General features: G+C 36.3%; 3 protein-coding genes across 3 annotated transcripts; all 3 read left to right on the top strand.

The window, feature by feature from the left end:
* Nucleotides 1-6231: 6231 nt before the first annotated feature.
* On the top strand, nucleotides 6232-8410 carry LOC121813221 (hemicentin-1-like). Its single transcript, XM_042216848.1, has 6 exons — nucleotides 6232-6304; nucleotides 6396-6725; nucleotides 6821-7174; nucleotides 7299-7418; nucleotides 7584-7627; nucleotides 7719-8410. The coding sequence occupies exons 1-6, from the start codon at nucleotides 6235-6237 to the stop codon at nucleotides 7851-7853; spliced, it is 1053 nt and encodes a 350-aa protein (XP_042072782.1). The 5' UTR covers nucleotides 6232-6234; the 3' UTR covers nucleotides 7854-8410.
* Nucleotides 8411-12607: 4197 nt separating this feature from the next.
* Nucleotides 12608-14751, top strand: LOC121813222. Its single transcript, XM_042216849.1, has 5 exons — nucleotides 12608-13041; nucleotides 13232-13576; nucleotides 13764-13886; nucleotides 13979-14034; nucleotides 14124-14751. The coding sequence occupies exons 1-5, from the start codon at nucleotides 12717-12719 to the stop codon at nucleotides 14244-14246; spliced, it is 972 nt and encodes a 323-aa protein (XP_042072783.1). The 5' UTR covers nucleotides 12608-12716; the 3' UTR covers nucleotides 14247-14751.
* Nucleotides 14752-18910: 4159 nt separating this feature from the next.
* On the top strand, nucleotides 18911-20735 carry LOC102290111. The gene is made up of 6 exons (XM_005952051.3): nucleotides 18911-18987; nucleotides 19072-19401; nucleotides 19513-19866; nucleotides 19971-20102; nucleotides 20235-20272; nucleotides 20377-20735. The coding sequence occupies exons 1-6, from the start codon at nucleotides 18945-18947 to the stop codon at nucleotides 20497-20499; spliced, it is 1020 nt and encodes a 339-aa protein (XP_005952113.1). The 5' UTR covers nucleotides 18911-18944; the 3' UTR covers nucleotides 20500-20735.
* The last annotated feature ends 699 nt before the right edge of the window (nucleotides 20736-21434 follow it).

Raw genomic sequence — 21434 nt, 5'->3', positions numbered from 1 at the left:
GCTGAATAGACAAAAAACAGTGTTTAAAAATTACCTCTAAACACAGTTTTTTAATTTTTATTGAAAAATTAATGATAACAGTGCATCTCGAAAAGGAAAACTTGGAATCGATTTGCAAACACATTAAAATACCTAATATGATGTTTAAACTATGATTTATTAAATTCATATATAATCTATAGTTATTTTTCCCACCATGTGAAAAAGTTGTTGTCAGATGGTTGAGTATTTACAGTGAATCCAAAAGGCTGCAATCACATAATTACCTTTTAATAACAAATATGTCCCACTCCAAGCATTCACATTCCATTCCATGACTGCACAGTGATACATTCCTTCATCTTCTGGGATTGTCCTGAATATGGTCAGACTGCTGATGTTTTTATTGTCTTTTACTTCCAGTCTTGAGGCATTAAACCCTTGTCCATACTGAGGATGTGCAGTTTGCCGCAGTGTCGCAATCAGTTTCAGAGTTTCCCCTGCTCTCTGCTTGTACCAGTGAATTTTACTGCTTAAATCACCAGGAGGTAAAACACATGTCAAAGTTACAGGTTCACCAAGTTGAACTGTGGTCACTTGCTCCAGCATATCTGCAGTGAGTGTAAACAAAACACATAAAAAACTGGGAAATTTGTCTTGAATATAAATAACCGGGACACACAAAAATCCTTATTAACTGTCACATGTTTACTTTGGTTGCAGATTGTGGCAAAAATAAATAAATAGTAGGTTATAAAGTTAGATAAAACTCACGTCCATGGTGAAGTAGAAGAAATGTTACCAATAACAGCATCATCGTGACAATGCCTTTACTAGGAAACTTGTTGATATTTCAGTGACTGAGGAGGATGATGTGATCCAGGTCAACATCTGATTGGTTATCACAGTCTTTACAGTCAACCTGCATTTCCTGGAATCGTCCTGCTTTGTGTGAAAAGTGTTGCCTCTATTCAAATGCATTTGTTATTCTGTTTTATGCTAATCAAGACATTTTTTTTTCTTTGTGGTTCGGTAGACTGAAACAGACTTAGATAAACTAATGAAAAACAGATGAAACTTATAAACTTTGTTTATTTAGTAGTTTGTCTTGATGCTATAAGGAGGTCAAACTTTTCACTTATTCTTCTTTCCAAAAAAATTGCACATTCATCATTCCCATAGGAGGAAAACTAAAATTGTAGTTATGGTAAGTGTATATCACAAAATCAAATCACTCAACTGCTCGAACTACAAAACAATCTTTCATATATATTATGAATAAGGGAAATATCATCTTTCAATGGAAGAAAGAAAAGCCTAAAAACATGTGATTACACAACACAGTCAGTCACCACTGCTGTACTAAGCATTATCTCTGATGGAAGTTTACTCGGGGCAGCAAAATGAAACAGTCCTTGGATATGTCAAACATGCTTTCTATTCCACACATTTCTGAGGGGCTGATTGAGATAGCAAAATGATGGTGATCAATATTCTAACTTTTCCTCTAGCACCACCATGGGGTTAAGAAGTGTGATTATGAGAAAAATTGCTATAAATGATGTAATGAATGATGGAATTTCATCCAAAAACTGCACATTCAGATTTTGTTTTTTTAACAGGCTACACCACCTCACTTTACGAGCTGCACTAGTTTAACCTGGGGAATATACCACAAAACTTAATCAGCATACCTAGGTTAACTTTCTGTTGTGTGAATTCACTTACCCTAACATTGTCGATCACAATAAATGGTCGAACATTGCTGGTTGTCAACTCGCAAAGTTAACCCAGGCTTTCCCCTACACATTTATACAAAAGGGGTGTTGTTGGCAGCATCTGACCAATCGAAGAGGGACATTTCACAAATTATGACTCTTCTTCCAAAGAAAATGATCCCTACAACAGAAATATTATCAGATGGCGCTTAAACATCTGTAAATATATATCAGTAAAATGCAACACTGTTGTAAAAAACTGAAACTTTAAATTGGATTTATTTGAAAAATAAATGTTCGTGTGGGTGTATAGGAATTTCTTTTACTTATGTATTAATAACATTATTTTATTGTATAATGCCTTGGTGCCACTGGATTTTAACATGTTCACACTCATACATTAAGACAAATGGTGGGGGTGTAGTAAGGAAGTTGGGGGGAAGCAGACAACTCCACAGGAAGAATCTTTTGTCTCTTCTGGGACTCTGGGAGGTAGCAAGGGAGTGTGAACCGTAAGGTGTGAAACAGCTGTGTACTGCAGGTTGTTCCTGAAGAAGCCATGCTAGGCTCAGTGGGACTCTGCGGTCATGCAGGCTCTCCACAAGCTTGGTTTTCTGTTCTTTGTGTGTTTGGATTAAAGAATGTTAGCTACCGCTCACCGCTCGTCTGCAGGCTTTATTTAATGGAAAACTTCCACAACAGTGGGACACGAACATTGAACAGCCTAATGAAGGAAACATAGAAATTGCTTCAGTTTGATGCAAATAAAAGTGAAAAGAATTTGATTTATTGAACGGGTATTCTTGACGTGTTCTACCTCAGGTAGCACCAGAGTAAAAGAGAGCAGACTAGAATCACATATAACAACATTTTTACACTTTCTATGTCATCAAATTAATACAATGACATTCCCAGGACAAGGCGACCCACAGTTTGCACTTCATTTAGTGGTTTTGAGAACAAATGTCACATAGAAAACATATTCTACCTGCAGAGAATCTATAATACACTTTACATGCTGTAAATAAAAGAATAAATGAAAACGTGGCACTCCAAGCCAGTTTTAAACTGAATCTCAGAACACAACCTGTTCCCAACAGTTTTAGTTAGACTCTGTGCTGTTTTAGAATTTGAGAGCAAAGATGAGGTCAGCAAGTACAGTGCAGGTGTCCAGTTTTAGGATTAGATATTATTGCTTATAGAACAAAAAGTTGTAAAATTGTTTGCTTTAAGAAGGTACAACTCCTCCTCCGTCTCTTCCAAGAGAGATGGACGGCACATGACAGCACAGATTCTTCCATAGTGACTTATTACTGTCCACAACAGGCTGGCCACAGGAGTTTTCACATCAACAAGTTCAGCCAACTGCACCTTTTGTCTCACAGCCCACCACATCCTGCAGAAAACATGCAAACCTTTCAGCTGTGTTTCAAACGCCCTGCAAATGTCCTCTAAAAGTTAAAGTGGACAGCCTTCATGGTTCTATTCATACTTTATGGAAGAAATCAGCAACATGTTTCATTGCTGATAGTAATTAAAGCATAAATTATGTATTTTAAATTACTACATTTTTTTTTGTTTTTATTCTACATTTTTAGCTGATGATAAATTATATTGAGTGAAAGTATTTTGCATTTCAGTTCGTAATCTCAAATGACAGATAGGTAATGTCAGCAACATCATCAACATCAAAATGTGTCTGTTGAAGATTCTCCCTTTCTGCTGTGATTTCTAGAATTTGGCCTGAGCAGCATGAAGTCATGGATCCATCCTGCATTGCATCAAATATCTGATGTCATGGTGTCAATATGGATCAAGGTCTCTGAGGAATCTTTCCAGCACCTTGTTGAATATATGTTAGCAACTGTCCAACAAACCAAAAGCAACGTGTAACTAATGAAGTGGCTAATAGAAGGAAAATCACAGCTCAGCAGGACACCAGTAGTCTAAGAACAATCACAGAAAGGCCTAATTCTGAAAAAATAAATAAATAAATAAACGAGTTGGAGAGGCTTTTTAGAAATATGGAATTAGGCAGTTACTGGAAATGTATGAAAAATTCTGCTTCTGTGACAATGGCAAATCTTGATTTTTATTTGTTTATCAGTTCCGTATTCACAGTTTTACACAACATTTCAAATTGTCACTCAGTAGCAATCCTATGTTGTACTTAAATATTTACTAACTGTATCACAGTGCTTGGTTTGATGTTTTCACTCATATTCAAACTCTTAAGATGAATTAACAATTTAAATACAAACTTGTCAGCACTTTAGTTCCTTCACCAAACAGCATCTCCTGATAAGTGACCACAGGTCAGTAGCATGACAGCATTTTAGATACAATGTCGACAAATCTCCTTTTCACATCTACATTAATTCCTGTTGTGTTTTTGACACACACCTGTTAAGCTCTAAACTGTAGGTTTTCTATATATAAGGGTTCTGAAAGAAACGGTTTTATTCACAGGCTGATCTTTGCTTCATGTTTGTTTGTTTAACAAATATACTGTTGACTAAATCATATATAAATGTTACCATTGGAATGGTTAAACATGGTAGCATTTCTAATCAAAGTTTTTTTTCTGTAGCTAAGCTCAACCATAAACTACATAAAAAACTAAAGGATGGCACCACATTAGCTAGATTCATCATTTATAAGTTTTTCAAGTCATTGTGAATCCACAAAACAAAGAAAAAAAACAAAGAACCTCATGAATTTGGGAAAACTCACTACTAAGTCCTTTTGACAGAGATAGACACACACAGAAAAGAGATAGCCACTGAGGTAGAGCTTAGCATTTTTAGCAGTGATACAAATGCAAATGAAACCCACTGATTGAACATTGGCTTTAAGGGTCTGTCTTCAATGAAAAGATTCTTCAGCTAAGCTTAAGTTTCAGTATCTCAAGACAATAAAAAGCAAACACACATTCAACAACTAAACTGACAGGTGAAGATTGTGGTGGCGTGTTTCTCTGCACTTTGACCAACCACTGAAGCTGCTGACTCAGAAAGGATCTCATTTTGTGCTTTCACCAAATATTTACTGTGCTAAGTGAAACACATTGTAACAGTCTTTGGTGGCTTGCCAAACCAACTTTATAGTTTATAGTTTGCCAACCAATTAAAATTCTGCCCTTAAAGGAAAAAAAAAGATCAGAGTAAGACGAGTGAATGATAAGCACGTTCTGTTGTTTCTCTGTAAGTACCAGTGAAAGATGCCAGACCACAGTAAATTGTAGCTTTTACTGATCACACCAAATCTAAGCAGATCTCTGTATGTGTCCCTTTCTCATATACACTTTAACAGCTCTTGTAAATTGTTTAAATATAAATGTTAGTCACTCTAATAATATTACATTTTCCTTTTTTAGCATAGATTGAAAAACAGTGATGCCAGACCAGTTACTTGAGATTAAAACAGAGACAGGAAGTAAAGTCCTATCCATGCCTTTGCTTGAAAGCCTAAACACAACAATGCTTCCATGCTTCTGTGTCTCTTTGTGTGTTTCAGGTGAAGCAGCAGTTGAAATTTTTTGGTAATCATTAATAATGTTCATGTCATTAACTGCATTTTGCACAGAGGCAGTAAAGTTGAATCTAAACTACTGAATCGAATCTTGGGCAGCTACTGTCCGATTATGCATTGTTGTAGCGAAAGGTTGGACATCATTAAGCAAAGTATTTCAGACTTGGTAGTGTGAGGTTTTGAGACTTGTAAATGTATTTTTTAAAATGTAATAAATAGATAAGTGAGCCTGGTAATCTCTGGTGATACATTCATTTTGGACATCTTTGCAGTTACATTATAAAAGCCTGAGTATTGGGCAGATTAGTCAAGGAAACTTTACTAAAATGCCTTTCAGGTGCATTAAGGAAAATGAGAGATCCAGTGTTTTGGGGGTGTGACTCATAGTAATTCAATTTACGTAATTATTTATATCACATGTTCTTTACAACATTAAATTGTTGAATTAGATCATTGATATTGTTACAGCAATATTGTAACGGTTAATTTACCATTACAATGTGTTTCCTAACCTTAAGAAAGTACTCCTTAGCTTAACCATAAACCAAGGCCAGCCTAAATGTTAAGTTATACTTTTCAAAGCAACGAATGCTTTAAAAAGTTCCTCACTTATTTATGTTATGATCGTGGGTCATGCTAATAATGGTAACAATTTTATGAGTCCTAAATAGCTTGACCATGTTAGGTAAGATAAAGTCTGTTGCCTCTATATTCTAGAAAATATCCAGACAATTCTGTTTTTGTGTTTTAGTTTACTGTGTCATCTCTTAGGTTTACGCCCTCAGAAATGAAGAAACCCACCATAAAAAAAAGCATGTTGATGGTGTTGTTTCATATGTTTAGACTGGAAAGATGGTTGATATTATTTCCACTGTGGTTGTGCAGTGAAGCACTAATGTAATAAAAAGCCAATCAGATTGTTCTAAAATTGTTCCCTCCCACTCGATGTGATTATATTCAGTTGCATCATCTTATAATATGTTTTAAATGCTGTGTGCTTTAAGAAATGAGCTGCAAGTGGATTAATCAGAAAATGCTGATAATATTTTACATATTGCTGAGCGTCAGAGTTGGTAGTAAGTTTATTTATTTATTTATTCATATATTTGTACAATTTAGCACTTACAAATCTACCTCTCACTGCTTTTTTTCACATTTTATTTTCAGGATGCACAGATGATCTATTCTTTGAAACAAAGAGTTTAGTTGTTGGAGATTATGTGACTCTGAAATGCCCACGCCGAGTAGCTGAGTACAAAGAAACCATGTACTGGATAAGGATAGTTTCTGGAAGCTCAGCTGAATTCTTGGGAGGAACATTTACCTTTGACTATAATGGTGTTAACAGAACTCCCCATATTACAGCAAAACAAGAGCCTGGAACTTTTACTCTTGATATAAGTAAAGTTAATCTTAGTGACATTGGCCTTTACTACTGTATAAAAGTCAGGCAGCTTGCTATGACATTTTTAAAAGGAACGTTTCTTACAATTAAAGGTCAATATGTTTTATTTTTTCGAAAAATCTCATTTTTATTTTTCTCGGTGAAGTGAATGAAATATTTTAACTATTTCGTCTTTTATATTTTCCAGAACTAGAACCTGATGTCACTGACATTTTTCAAATGCCTCCATCTGATCATGTCTATCAAGGAGATCCAGTAACTATGCAGTGTTCACTCCTCTCTAACACTGAGAAGAAAACTTGTTCTGGAAATCACAGTGTGTTTTGGTTCAGAGCTGGAACAGAGTCTCAACCCAGTCTAATCTATGCTCATGGAAATACTGGTGATGAATGTAACAAGAGTCTTGAGGATCCTTCGCAATACAAATGTGACTATAGCTTCTCCAAGAACGTCAGCACTGCTGATGCTGGGTCTTACTACTGTGCTGTGGCCACATGTGGACAGATCATTTTTGGAAATGGAACAAAGCTGAACATTAAGGGTAAAATGTCCAACGTTTATCAAATAATTCAGAATATATTATTATCAGCTGAATACGTTTGTCAAATTTCTAATGTAACAACAAAAACAAAAAGCCTAATGATGGGATTCTTACATTTTTCCAGGGCCCAGCACATGGGACTTGCAGAAGGCCAATACAGTTCTTTTTCTGTTATCTGCTGCACTGGCTACAAGTCTACTTGTTATAGCCTACCTCATCAAGAAATTAAGTGTTTGCTGCCCTGGTAAGTTCTCCCTTCTCTATCTAACATTATTTTGCAAAAGTGTCGCTTGATTAAGCTTGAGGTGACTGTTGTTGTGATTTTAAATAAAACTGAATTGAATTGATTTACATAGTTGTTTTTTAAAATCAGCCAAGAGTGTCTTTCATCTTAATTTTTTTGTTTCAGACACAGATCTTGGAACAACCAGCGGAAATCACGAGAATCAGGAGGTAAGGTGTAAATCAGAAACAAAGATAAATTAATGGCATTTGAATTTTTTTTTCACTTATTTATCTCCAAAAATTGTATTTATTTCTTCAGAGAGGTGAGAACTCGATGGTTTATTCAGTAGCAACTTTCACCATAAAGAAAAGTGGCAAACTAGTGAGAAGACATGAAAAAGCAGAAGAGGAAGCAACAGTCTACTCTGATATCAGTGCTTCTGCAGTAAAATAACTATTTTTAAACTGAATTTTAAGTGATATTATCAATTACAAATGTTTGTATGACAAACAACAATGTCATACAACATATGTCTTCTATTTTACTTTTGAAACCCACAAATTATATTATAATAACATGTATGATTTTAACATCACATTGTGTTATTGTCCAGTTTGTATTTTTAATGCTCTTTTGGAAGTGTAAAATATACATTTTGCCGATAAACTATGACGCTATATATTTAAATAAATGCTTACGGACTTGCAAAGGGGGCTTCCCATCTTTCCTTTGTTTAACATGCATATTTCATCATCTTAACCTTTCTTTAATGCATCAGTGCAATTTAAAACACTTCAACAAAATTGACCTATGTGAACCACAAAATATTGGGCGTCAGACAGACGTCCAATAGCTCACGTCTATATTGGGTCCATTGGTCAATCACCAATTCTGGACATCTGTACGACGTCTAAACTTGGTCCATGATTTTGACGTCCAGCCCTGACCCAATTTGACGTTCAACATTTTAACTTTGGACTGTGTACGTTTTTTGGATGTCATGTGGACGCACGTGAGAGGTGCAGGGAATTTACACAATTAATAAATGTAATATTTTTTTATATACAAATATTAGCATTGTTGTTATCAAAATGATACATATGAACATAGATTATTTATAAACAAACATGGTTTATTATGCATTAGCCTATTGATTTATTTAGTACATGTGGATTTTTTTGTTTGTTATTTTATATTTTCCTGATTTTCTGTAACTGGTTTATTTGTTTTAATTAATCAACTTATTAGTTTGAAACCAGGTAAAACTGAAAACTATTAAAATGTGCTGAAATATTAAAAATGTTAAAATCCATGTTAAAATGTAAAATAACAATGGTTGTATTTAGAGAAAGTTTTAAAACTCATGTTAAAAGGAGTGCAATGTGTTTAATAAGTTTAAAAAAAGCATTTGCATTATATATGGTTTGTTTTTATGTTAGTGAAGTTGATTTCCTGTTTTATTGTGAAGAACTTTGTAGGGTGAAGTGAATGTGGTTGTGATCGATGGCCTGCTCTGAGAGATGTTGTGACAGAAAGTACCAAGGGTTTGTGCAAGTTTGTATGAATGAATGAACTGGACAGCTCGACAGTGTTTGTCGATGTACAAATTTTGTAAACTGTCTGTGAGAAGCTGGGGACATTTCTACTCTAAATCCATCACTCAGCTGCTAACTTTTTAGCTCAAGAACCCACACCATCTTGAAGATAAGAATAAGAATAAGAATAACTTTATTTATCCTGAGGGAAATTCTTTTGTCATGTACATGCTCAAAGCAGCAGGAGAGACAGATGTCCACTGACCACTCTGCATTCCCTCACACATAACTGTTTCTGTAGAGAAAACGTGCCCTCCACCCTCTGGAAACGTGGGGCTTATTATAAAAACAACATCTATAAAAAGGCTAAGTGTGACATTGAAAAGGCACATCAATGGACGTCAAGAGTAGAAGTTTATTGACTGTCATCATAGTCATAATAATGCATTTGTATTCATATATAACATAGTAAGGAGGGGTAATACTATATAAATGATGAATGTAGTACTTGTTAATACTTTACTAATACCTTAGCAATGCTTAATAGTGTGGCATTAATATAAAGTGCTATCAGCTTTTGTAACCACAATATTTCATAAAATAAGGATATAAGATTAAGTTTGGGGAGTGTTAATAGTTTTACGAATTCAGATTTACATTATTTTTTTAAAGATCAGCAAAGATACTTTAGATTCCACTAATGTTATTATACTTTATTTGTCTTATACTTTATTCTAATCTACTGCTGGATCGCAACTACTAATCACTGTCTGATAATGTCTCTTGAGTAGGTGGCAAGCATTAGGATAAATTGCTGTTCTAAAAAAAGTCATGTAACCTGTGAAACATAATTTTGATAGATTATTGGCAGCATCACTACCACTTTCACGTGAATGCACAAGGGAAACCCTGGGTTAGATTAGCGAGCTGATAACCAGCTTCGTGTGACCAATTATCATTACTGCCAGTGTTAGGGTAAGTGAATCCAGATGATGAAAAGACATCTTGGGTATGCTGAACAAGCTTCATAGTATGGGGCCCTGGTCTTCCATCCAATGTCAGGTGACTATTCTTTGTGCATTATAATAAAAATGAAAAACATCCACCCAAACACCATTTCCCAAGTCAAAGTCTTTCTTACAAACCTGTTAAAAAAAAACTTTGAAAAATGCCTCCCTTACAATTTAAAGGAGACATTTGTTTTTCTTCTTTTAAACCACTGGTGTCTTTTTTACCAATATATATCACAAAGTAATGCAGTTGCATGCAGCAGTCATGCAACTGCATTACTAGGTCACTGATTATTAATTTTGACAAGCTGCCTATCCATATTTGTGCTAAGTAAAGCATAGCCAGTTCTTTGGCAATAATTAAAACCTTGCCACAGAGACCAGTGAAGAATGTGACAAGGAGATGTTTTCTTTCCTGTTCTACCTCCTTGACGCTCTTGTAAGCTGTTTGTTATGCTATGAATTGATAAAACGGTACTGCGAGCCAAGCTTCCTGAGATTAAAGAAAAGAAAAGTCGCTTTTCTATTCACACCTTTATTTGAAAGCCCAACCACAGAAATGCTTAAGTTTCCATGTATCGAGACTATGAAGACTATGAATTGTGTTTGTCACACAAAGAAAAGGCAAATTATGCAAAAAAATAAGGGAAAATGTACATTTTGTTTTTACCCCTCAGCTGCAAAAGGCTGATGGGGTATTGACATTACCCTGCTGTCCAAGCGGGCAATGTGGACACCCAAGTCTGAGAATGCGATAATTCAATAATGAACCAATAGATAACATAGGTGTATCTACTGAAAATTTTGAATGAGTTCAAATGTCGACCTCAACCTCAAGGTCAAAGGTCAAATTATTTTGAAAATCTTGTGAATGCGATGACTCGAGAATGAAGTGATGTAGGATTTCCAAATTAATACTTTAGATTTATCTACCAGAAATCTTGGACGACTTCAAATCTCAGTGACCTTGACCTCAAGATTGGGGATCAGGTTTTCTGAAAATGTTGTGAATGCACTTGCAGATAAATAAAAGGGAGACTGCAGTTGCATAAAAGATAATAACTTCTACTGGGCTGCTGGTGTTGAATGTGATGTTTATCCAGGACAGAATAGGGCTGAGCATAGCAGAGCTTGTAGCTGGACATGCAGATCAGTGCAGTTTTCTGGCTGTTCAAAGCAAAGTTGAGCATAGAGTCCAGAGTGTGACTTGCTAATCCAAATGAATAAAGAATCAAATCTGAAGCAGAGCAGCTGAAATGGCTTTCAGGTCTAAGAAGCAGGGGTGAAGAGAGCTGCAGTCTGAGCAGAGTGGACAGTGGATGAGAAATGGTAAGAAGCTTGTTGAAGACGATGCATATGTGAATGAGATGTTAAACTTCCAATTTTTACTTTTGCAATAATTCATTAGACATTACATACTATTCATATTCCATGCCTTCATAATAAGATGCAGGTCAATTTAGACCTGGGCCTTCTTTCAAGTTTTACATTACTTATTTCTGGAGAGAAATATTTACTATTGCACAATATCTTCTCCTCTTTTATCTACGTCATGAGAACCTTACAGCCATCACAATTTCATGTTATTTCATTGAAACTAAAAATGGCAGGAATATTCTGGAATGTTGGAATTTATTGTTTAGGGTTAACCCTTACAACCTAAGATGATCAAGTGGGTGTGAGTGGACCTTGGACTGTGTTTTCTGCACCCACTGAATTGACACGCCCAGTGCTTTTATAAGCTTATGACACCCAACTTTTGATATCTGTTTTAGTTAACTTTGCAGTTAGTTTAGAGTTATCAATTTTAGAATAAATGGATTCTAACTTGTTCATCTATGTTTATTGTCAGCATAGCCATGTTTGTCAATTGGGGATTGGACCACCAGGTCCTCCGCCCTTGACTCCTTCCTGATCTACAAAGCACCAGACCCCTAACCATCTCTGCAAGCTGTAGGCCCAGGTTGTGTAGGCCCAGCCAGGGCTCGTGGATTAAGGTCAGGCCATCAGGGTAGTTTATAGATTATTTTGTTGCATTACAGTGCAGTGTAGTTGTGGGTGCAGATTTGTCTGTGTTAAGGTACCCTCAGACTGGATACATTGTGCCCTTTGTATGACCTCTGCTCCTTATAATCACTTGTATGTGATTTTACCATTTCAGTCTTTCAAAGAACATCACGACCTGTCTGTGAGGAAACCTGGACAAATGTGGTGGGAACACAGGCAGTTCTTTAAGACAGGGTCTAGTTCCCCCTTGAAGTCTGTCAACATTGCACTTGCACCACTGTGTAGATCAGCATAAAGGACCTAAAAAAAATGTTTTTTGTTCATTTCTTTCCAGGTGATACAATATAAACAATTCTGCTATCTCTTATCTTTCTATAAGTTTCAGTTTGAGAAACCCGCAACAAGAACCAAACATAAGATGACAGAGCCTACGATTGGTGTTGTTTCATGTGCTTAGGTTGGAAAGGTGGTTGATGTTGTTTCCACGACGCAGTGGAATACCAACGCAATGAGAAGCCAATCGGGTTCTTCTGAAATAGTTTCCTCCCACTTCATGTGATTATATTTAGACAAATCATTTCACCAGGTTTTTTATACAGCAGTACCAAGAGGAAAGACCAGAAATGAGGAATATATTTTATTTATATCTGATGCTTAGTATTGGATGTAAGTATATGTAGATTGCCTGTACTAAAAATGTGCTACAGTCAGAAAACTTAGAAGAGGATTCGGGTGATTCTGTGTGTTGGATCATACTGACAGGTATGATCTTTTCCTCAGGTTGCTCAGATGAACAGATTTTCGAGACAGAGATTGTTCCTGTTGGAAAGGAGATGAAACTGACGTGCCCCCGTAGGGAAGTAGGAACCTTGTTTTGGATTAAGCTTGTTTCTGGAGACTTTCCTAAAATCTTAGGAAGGTCATTTAGTTTTGAGAGTGTTGATCAGCGCATTAGAACTGCAACAGAACCTGGAGCATTTGTTCTGTATATTACAAAAGTACGGCAAAGTGATACAGGAGTTTACTTCTGTATGAAAACAGGAAAACAGGACTTTAAAATTTTGAATGGAATATTCCTGAAAGTTGAAGGTAAGTACACAAAAACGCCTTTAGGTCCTACAAAAATTTGGGACTTTACATAGTTTACTCATTTAAAAAACATGTATAAAGTTTTTGCTTGTGTTTACACATTTATTCATGTGTAAATAAAAGGACTGTTTAAATAATTAAATTTTTAATTTGTTTTTTAATAAACATGAATGATTGATGTGTTTGTCAGGACCAAAACCAGCTTTCACTACAGCTCCAACAGCTCCTCCATCTGATCCCGTCCATGAGAAACCTACATTCACGCTGCAGTGTTCAGTCCTCCATGACTGCCAGGATAAAGCATGTCCAGCAGCTGATACTGTGTTTTGTTTGAATGCTAAATCACATAAATTTCACTCCAGTTTGAATCATACTCATACAAATGGTGGAGCTGAATATGAAAAGAACTTGGATGGACTATCAACAACGAAATGCTTCTCCAGCTACCTGAGAAACTTCAGCACCTTTGATTCTCAGATGTATTACTGTGCCACGGCCACATGTGTGGAGTCATTTTCTGAAGATACAACAAAAGGTGATACTGAAGGCGAGTGCATCATATTTTTATATAATGGAGAAAATTATAATATTTGTGCATTTGATTTGATTTTAGTTTTGAATCTAATATTAATCTAAACATGATTAATCAAATAACTAAAAAATACTTTTAACAACCATTTTAATAATGTTTAAGGCTAATTATTTTCATTTTGTGTCAGCAGTCAACAGGAACAATACCGTTCTCTATCTTTTATGTGCTGCTTTGGCTATAAGTCTGATTGTTATAGCCTCTCTAATTTATTCAATCAAGAACCTGAAGACGCAACCATATATGGATTGTAATGGTAAGCAGTCACTCATACTGTACATCAATGTATCAAATAATACTTGCAAAAGTAAACTAATTTCAGTTCTCTGCTTTTATGTGACAATATAGCTGCTGTTGGCCTGCAAACAAATGTCATTCCAAATGGTGGTCAGGAAAATCTGCAGGTAAAGATATAAATATAAAATATAACTCTGAGCTATAAGAATATTTTAATGTCTGTATGTGTAAATATTAATATGTGATGCTTCCTCAGGTGGATGAGGACTCGGTGGTTTATTCTCTAGCAACTTTTAAAAAAGTGAGCAAATCAAGGACAACAGATACAAAACCTGCAGGGTGCATCTACACCGATGCCAGGGCCCTTGTACTGGATTGACATCTATCAAACTCATCAATGTGGATACAAATGTTTATACAAAGTGTTTTGTATAAATTTAATTTATCATTTGGACAAGCTGAAAGAAAATATGAATTGTATTTTTTAGGTTTTTGTCATAGCTTACATGCAAAGATAATAAATAAACAACAGATGCAAACCACTGAATGTTTTTAAGTTTGAAAAATAAAATGTTTTTATTGTGATGTTTAACAATAATCATTTCTCTATATGTATGCATGTTTTTGTACAAAGTAATAAACAGTTATAAATAGTCATGGTGTTAAAATCACAGACACAGATTAATCTCCTTATTGTCCATGGAAAAAAGTCTTTCCTAATTTGCTTCTTCTTCAGATTAGAAATTAGTGACTAGAAAGCTTCTATTCTTTCTTAACAGACAAACATACTACTGGTTATGCAATGATATTAAAGCCATATTAAACCCAAAATTCAACTCACTAATTATTTCTTGAAGATTTTACTTAATATTGATTGTGGTTAAGTTGATATAGTTGTTATTTTTGATGTTAATTAGCTATGAAGTTTGCATTTTGGAAACCTCTCAGTCAATGTAAGCCGCTTTGAAATAAATAACACATTGTCTTGTTTATTAAAAACTATTTTACAATTAAATATTAACGGCAAACCAGGAGAAAAATGATTTACATTACATTACATTACATTGGCTTTTTTGTTGTCATCCTTGCCAGTAGTTACACTCAATTAAGAGTAGCGTTCTCCTCCTAAAAGTCCAGAGTGTCAACTTTTGTGAATTTCTTAAAACATTTTTCTCACAATTTGAGTAATGGTGATGGACAGAGCAACATACAGTGCAGGTTTTTGACTGTCAACTTAAGTGTGATGCATTTTTTCTTAATTAACTAAAAGAGGCCTACGAGATGAGCATCGAGGGCTTCCTCACAGACAACCAGGCCTATCAGGTGTAGACATTCATCCAAGCATCCAACACACACACACACACACACACACACACACACACCTTCAGCTCAACCCACTCTCCCTCTACAAACATGAAGTCTGGAGAAGATTAGTTATGAAATGTTTTAAACGGATACTGCTCAGCACATCAGAGCCTTCCTAGCCCCCTCCCTCAACCCCCACCAGTTTTCTTACAGAGCAAACGGGCCCACAGAGGATGCTGTCACTGTCTCCATCACCCTTCACAGATCACTGAGCCATCTGGAGAACACGAAGAGCTATGTAAGGATGCTCTTCATGGATGACAGCTCAGCATTCAACACTTTAATCCCAGACATCCTTACCACCAAACTGGACCAGCTTCAGATTGTCCCTGCATCTCCTCCTGGGTCAAAGATTTCCTAATCACTGGTCTCAATCAGTCAGACTCCCAGGCCCCCACATCTCTTACCCCACTGTTACTCAGCACCGGATTACCACACGGCTCTGTTCTCAGCCCCCTCCTCTACGTGTTGTACACATATGACTGTACACCAATCCAACCACATCTCCAATTATTTCACCTGGACCCACAACAACCAAAGCTCTAATTAAGAAGGCCCAGCAGCAGCTGCTCATCCTCCCTGTCCTGTGGAAGAATAACCTGGCCCAGAAGTCGCTGGTGGAGAGCGCACTCTCCTTCTGCCTGGGTGCTTGGTACACAGGGCCGCAACTGAGACCAGGAAGCCTGGCAGAAGGTAATTAACGCCGCTCAAAAGAGAACTGGCCTCCCTGGAGGACACGTTCAGATCTGTCTCCGGGCAACCTGAGCCATCACAGGTGATCCTTCACCACCTGTTTGACTAAGTGCCTTTTGGTAGGCACCTAAGGTCAATCAGGTCCCACACCTCCAGATTTATAAACATTCAGACCCACCAAACACTATCCACCCCACCCACCCCATCCTCCCTCCACATATACACCCCACCCCTTCCCACCCACCTGACCAATCTGAGCCATGGTCTAAGTAACCTCATCATTCAGGCCATTCACACAAAGCCTTTAGTCCTTTTCACTACCTCCAAGCACTTTGCAACCTGCTGTCTCTCGTGTGCCTTTTTGTGTTTTGTACATATTCCTCTTGATTGTATGTATTTCTCCCGTTTGTTATTCATTCCTGCCAGCTTACTATTTATATTTTATTCTTGCACAGTTGCACACACAATTTTGTTGTACATTAACAATGACAATAAAGGGCTATTCTATTGTATTTATTCTATTCTATAATAATGCCACTATCTGATATCTTCCATATAAATATTGTTCAGCTATGGTTTCTTTGATTTCTCTCCTACAAGTTGAGAGAAGAATGAGCAGATACACAGTCAGCAGCTACACTGACAGACAAAAGTTGTGGTGGGCTGTTTCTGTGCTCTTTGACTGCTGAAGTTGTTTACTCAGAACAGATCTCAGTATGATCTTTCACAAGACATGAAGTGAGGGAAGAGCTGCACTTCAGCAGGCCAGGTTGAGTTGAACAGTTGGAATAGATCATTTCAGTTGTACGTGTTTTTTAAGTTGGAACATTGTTTAAAAAACACATTCAACTGTGTGTCCAAACGTGATGTTCGTTCGTGTTTTATTTTTAATTGATAATTGGTCTAAACTGGATGGATGTCTGTTACAGCTCTGGGTTAAACACACTGCAATGATCTCTGGTGAGGCTTTATAGTTGTATAGTTTACAGTTTGGCAACCAATTAAAAATCAATTTCTAAAAGAAAGAAAAGGAAAGACAAAGTTAAGACAAGTGAATGATGAACACCTTCCCCATTGCCCACAGTGACATGTGATTAAGAGTGATCACAGCATGACTGAGCAGGTCTCTATTTCCCTTTCTCACGTACCCTTTGGCCGCTTGTTTTGAAATAATTATTCATATTAATTATACAGTTTTATTCAACCTTCCACCAGTGGTACAAGATCAGTTACTTGAGACTCAAACAGAGATGAGATGAAAAACCCCTTTGTATTCACGGCCTTGATTGAACTCTCAAACACAGAAGTGTTACATCAGCACTCCTGTTTATTGGTATCGTTGTGAGTTTCCGGTGCAAGTACTGTTATGAGAACATGCAAAAGATGTAAGGCATGAAAAAGTCACAATCTATAATTGTAAGTTATTACCTTATGTGTTTGTAGCAGTCAATATACATATGACTATGTGTACATAGAAGATGTGACCACAGGATTGTCTCAGAAAATTACAGGGAGCTAACTGACTGAACTGTATGTGCCAAAGATCAAATAGCAGTTTAGGTATTTAGGTAATAATTATTTGTATTTTTATCAAAGTGAACTGGGTAAGTGGTAAGCAACTTCTCTCAGACCATCCAGAGTTCAGCAATTACACTTCACAATGTGGTATATCTTTTGCCCACGAAGATTCCTAACTATATCAGAAATTATGATATCATTATGTTGCCTAGCAACCACCGCCTCTGTCAGTGCGCCCCAGGGTGGCTGTGGCTACAATGTAGCTGCCATCACCAGTGTGTGAATGGGTGGATGACTGGATATGTAAAGTGCTTTGGGGTCCTTAGGGACTAGTAAAGCGCTATACAAATACAGGCCATTTACAGGCATTTACCTAGCAACTACCTAGCAACTTGTTACGATGACCATTGTTTTAGCATTTATGCACCTTTAGTACCATTTAAAGCATGCTATCATTTGTCTTTCACAAAAAATAACATCTAATTTGTCACTGTTAAAGGTAAATTATGCATGATATATTATGAAACTCTCTCTTTGCTTGGAAACCACTTACCAAAGGGCAAAACTGACCTGTTTTCAGCCTTTATGCCCCTCATGAAACAGCATGTCAATTTTATTTAATGATAAAGTCTCATTCATATCCATACATTTGAATTATACATGCCACCTGAGTAACTTATGTTCATCAAATAACAACCATCCACCACCACTGTTTCTTGCCATTTCTCATTGTGATTGAGCATATGGCTTTAACAACAGCATGAAGCAATACTGTAGCATGGACATCTACTTTTGCACTACATGTGTAAGTGGAATTAAACTGGTCATCATTGGTAATCCATTCACACTGAACTTAATTGCACTCAAATATATACGTATGTGGATGTAATTTATGAAAGAAATGAGCATAATTTACATTTGAGATGTTTTTTTTGAAAATATGTAATCCAGTGTTTTTGACAATTATTTCTATGACTTATTTTGCATTACTTACGCCCTGAAGTCCTGAAAATGATAAATAATAAAATTATGATAAATGTAAAAGTACCGTAAGTAGTAGTTTCATAGCTTTAAGATTAATGCCAATCACGGCTCAACCTTAAAGTAAATTTTGGAAGCTGAGAACACTACGGTCTCTAATTTATGTTATCAAAGTTAATAAAGGTGATCTATGGTACACAGTTTAACCATATTAGTATTTTCGAAATTTACAGGCAGTTTTATAATGTTTTAGTCACCATATCATCTCTCATGTTCACTTTGTGTGAGTTACAGAAACCCACCATAAAGAAAACTGTGCTGTTGGTGTTGTTTCAGTTGTTTAGACCGGAAAGATGGTTGATATTATTTCCACTGTGGTAGTACAGCAAAGCACCAACATGACGAACAGCCAATCGGATTGTTCTGAAATTGTTCCCTCCCATTTGATGTGATTATATTAAGATACCCCTTGCTATAGTATGCTTAAATGGAAATGAACTAGAAGTGGATTAATCAGAAAATGCTGATCATATTTTGCACACTATTGAGCTTCAAAGTTTGTCGTAAGTTTAGAGTCAGCTTTTTTTTTTTCCCCAATTTAACTCCAGAAATTTATTGTTAACTCATCTGCTTCATTTTATCTTCAGGATGCACAGATGATCTGTTCTTTGGAACGAAGACTATTGGTGTTGGAGAAAATGTGACTTTGACATGTGCGCGCCCGACGTCTGATTATGAAGCAACCTTGTATTGGATCAGGATTGTTTCTGGAAGCTGGCCTGAATTCTTGGGAGGAACATTTGCCTTTGATTATGTTGGTGTTAACAAGACTCCTCATATTACGACAAAACAAGAACCTGGAACATTTATTCTGGAAATAACTGAAGTTAATCAAAGTGATACTGGTCTTTACTACTGCATAAAAGTTAAGCTGCTTGCTATGACATTTTTAAAGGGAACGTTTCTGAGGATTAAAGGTGAATTGAATTACTTTGGGGGTTTTTTCAATGTGAAATTTAGTTTTTCTTTTTTTGTTAGTTGAAAAGTGGGTAGAACATGTTAATTATTTCTTCTTTTATATTTTCCAGGACTAGAACCAACTATCAGTGATACCATTCAAGTCTTTCCTTCTGATCATGTCCATCCAGGAAACCCAGTGACTCTGCAGTGTTCAGTTCTCTCTAACTCCGAGAACAAAACATGTCCTCGAAATCACAGTGTGTTTTGGTTCAACGTTAGATCTGATAAGTCTCAACCTAATGTAATTTATCCAAATGAAAACAGTGATAAATGTGAGAAGATTCAAGAGGCTTCCTCCACACAGAAATGTGTCTACAGCTTCTCCAAGAACGTCAGCTCCTCTGATGCCGGGTCGTACTACTGTGCTGTGGCCACGTGTGGACAGATCATTTTTGGTAATGGAATAAGACTGGATGTTAAAGGTAAATTTTAACATTTTATTATTTATTATTTAGAATAGATTATTATGCATTGATATCAGTTTTGATACCAAAATTCATATTCCATGGTGCATGTATTTTTCTAGAACTCACCACATGGAATTTGCAGAAGGCCAATACAGCCATCTTTCTGTTATGTGCTGTTTTGGTTACAAGTCTGGTTGTTATCGCCTACCTCATTTATACCATCAAGAAGAAAACGTGTAATTGTTGTAAAGGTAATACAACTTTCTCCTTTCGTCAGTCAGATCTAAAGGTATTTAGCAAAAGCTAACGTCACGTTTCATATCATTGGTTTGTTTCAGTCAGCCTAAAGCATCTTTTAGCTAAAACTTCTGTGTTTCAAACAGATGTTGGAACAGTCAGTGGTGAGGAGCAGAGTCAGCAGGTAGGGTGTATGTCAGAAAAGTAATGGGGAAATTAATAGGTAAATACTTCTAATCATTTATAGTCAAGACCTTTAGTGTTGATAAATGTTCGATTTTTCTACAGACAGTTGAAGATTCAGTGGTTTATTCATCAACAACTTTCACCTGGAGAAAAACTGACAAAGTGGAGCAAATGAGTTCCAGGAAAGCAGAGGAGACAGTCTACACTGGTGTGAGAGATTTGTAGCAGATCAACAATTCACCTGTGGAAATTGCTGAAAATATGTGGGACAATGTAGCATCATAAACACCACAGGGCCTCTGTTGCACTTCTGAAAATGCTCATGTAATATCTGAACAATATATTATAACAATATATTGTGTAATATGCAGTTTTTGCCTTGTATTTAGTATTGTGATTTAAATTTAGTTTTAATCTCAGAAAACTCTGAAAAGTTAGGCAGTCATTTTAATAATAAAATGAATAATAAAACTATGCTCCTTCTGGTCATTTCCACATTGTCCTCCATGTTTTTCATTCTCTCTCTCACGCTCTCTCTTAAAAGAGCACCGTTTTAATTTCTTTGATTTTATTTTGATATATTATTGAAGATGAGCAGACTGTTACGTGACTTCCTCTCAACCACAGCTTTAAGCATGGCCGATAGTGGAAGTCGTAGAGCCTTCTTAATCTTAACATCAATTTTAGCAGTTTTACTAATTCTCATGTGCATTGTCTTTTGTCACAGTATAGAGAGCACATGAGATATATCACTGCAACAACTGATGCTAAAGAGATCCAATTGTTGTGAGAACAGTCTTTATATTTTTGGCATCATACCATGTCCAGTTAGAGACGACGTAAGAGAAACAGAAACTTGCACACAGACAGTCGTTTTGCCAAAGGACTTAAGTAGTTTAAATAGTTACACCTTACTAGCACCAAGTTGCTTTCCAGACTGTCTTTATTCCAGTTATTATTATTAATTACCCCGTATAGATGCTGTTGCAGTCATTCCTCATAGACTTTGGTGCTTATTAACATGACAGCATGAAGCAGTTCCATCCCACAGGTACTCATTGGATTAAGATCTGGTGACAGTCACGACCATCTGAGCACAGTAAACTCATTGACAGGTTTGAGATTGTTTGAACATAGCAGATTATTCTGCCAGAAGCATC

The sequence above is a fragment of the Haplochromis burtoni genome, unplaced genomic scaffold (genome assembly GCF_018398535.1).
Source record: "Haplochromis burtoni strain Fernald_Lab_line unplaced genomic scaffold, NCSU_Asbu1 Contig_1293, whole genome shotgun sequence".
Lineage (NCBI taxonomy): Eukaryota > Metazoa > Chordata > Actinopteri > Cichliformes > Cichlidae > Haplochromis > Haplochromis burtoni.
The sequence above is the reverse complement of the archived record's forward strand: the minus strand, read 5'-3'. Positions and strand labels throughout refer to the sequence as shown.

Bases quoted from the DNA above. Each gene is read 5' to 3' on its own strand.
- LOC121813221 (XM_042216848.1), top strand. From the start codon at position 6,235: ATGAGCTGCAAGTGGATTAATCAGAAAATGCTGATAATATTTTACATA. The intron at 6,305-6,395 runs GTAAGTTTATTT...TTTTATTTTCAG, and splicing joins GCTGAGCGTCAGAGTTGGTA to GATGCACAGATGATCTATTC. The intron at 7,628-7,718 runs GTAAGGTGTAAA...TTATTTCTTCAG, and splicing joins GAAATCACGAGAATCAGGAG to AGAGGTGAGAACTCGATGGT.
- LOC121813222 (XM_042216849.1), top strand. From the start codon at position 12,717: ATGATCTTTTCCTCAGGTTGCTCAGATGAACAGATTTTCGAGACAGAG. The intron at 13,887-13,978 runs GTAAGCAGTCAC...GTGACAATATAG, and splicing joins ACCATATATGGATTGTAATG to CTGCTGTTGGCCTGCAAACA. The intron at 14,035-14,123 runs GTAAAGATATAA...ATGCTTCCTCAG, and splicing joins GTGGTCAGGAAAATCTGCAG to GTGGATGAGGACTCGGTGGT.
- LOC102290111 (XM_005952051.3), top strand. From the start codon at position 18,945: ATGCTGATCATATTTTGCACACTATTGAGCTTCAAAGTTTGTC. The intron at 18,988-19,071 runs GTAAGTTTAGAG...TTTTATCTTCAG, and splicing joins ATTGAGCTTCAAAGTTTGTC to GATGCACAGATGATCTGTTC. The intron at 20,273-20,376 runs GTAGGGTGTATG...ATTTTTCTACAG, and splicing joins GTGAGGAGCAGAGTCAGCAG to ACAGTTGAAGATTCAGTGGT.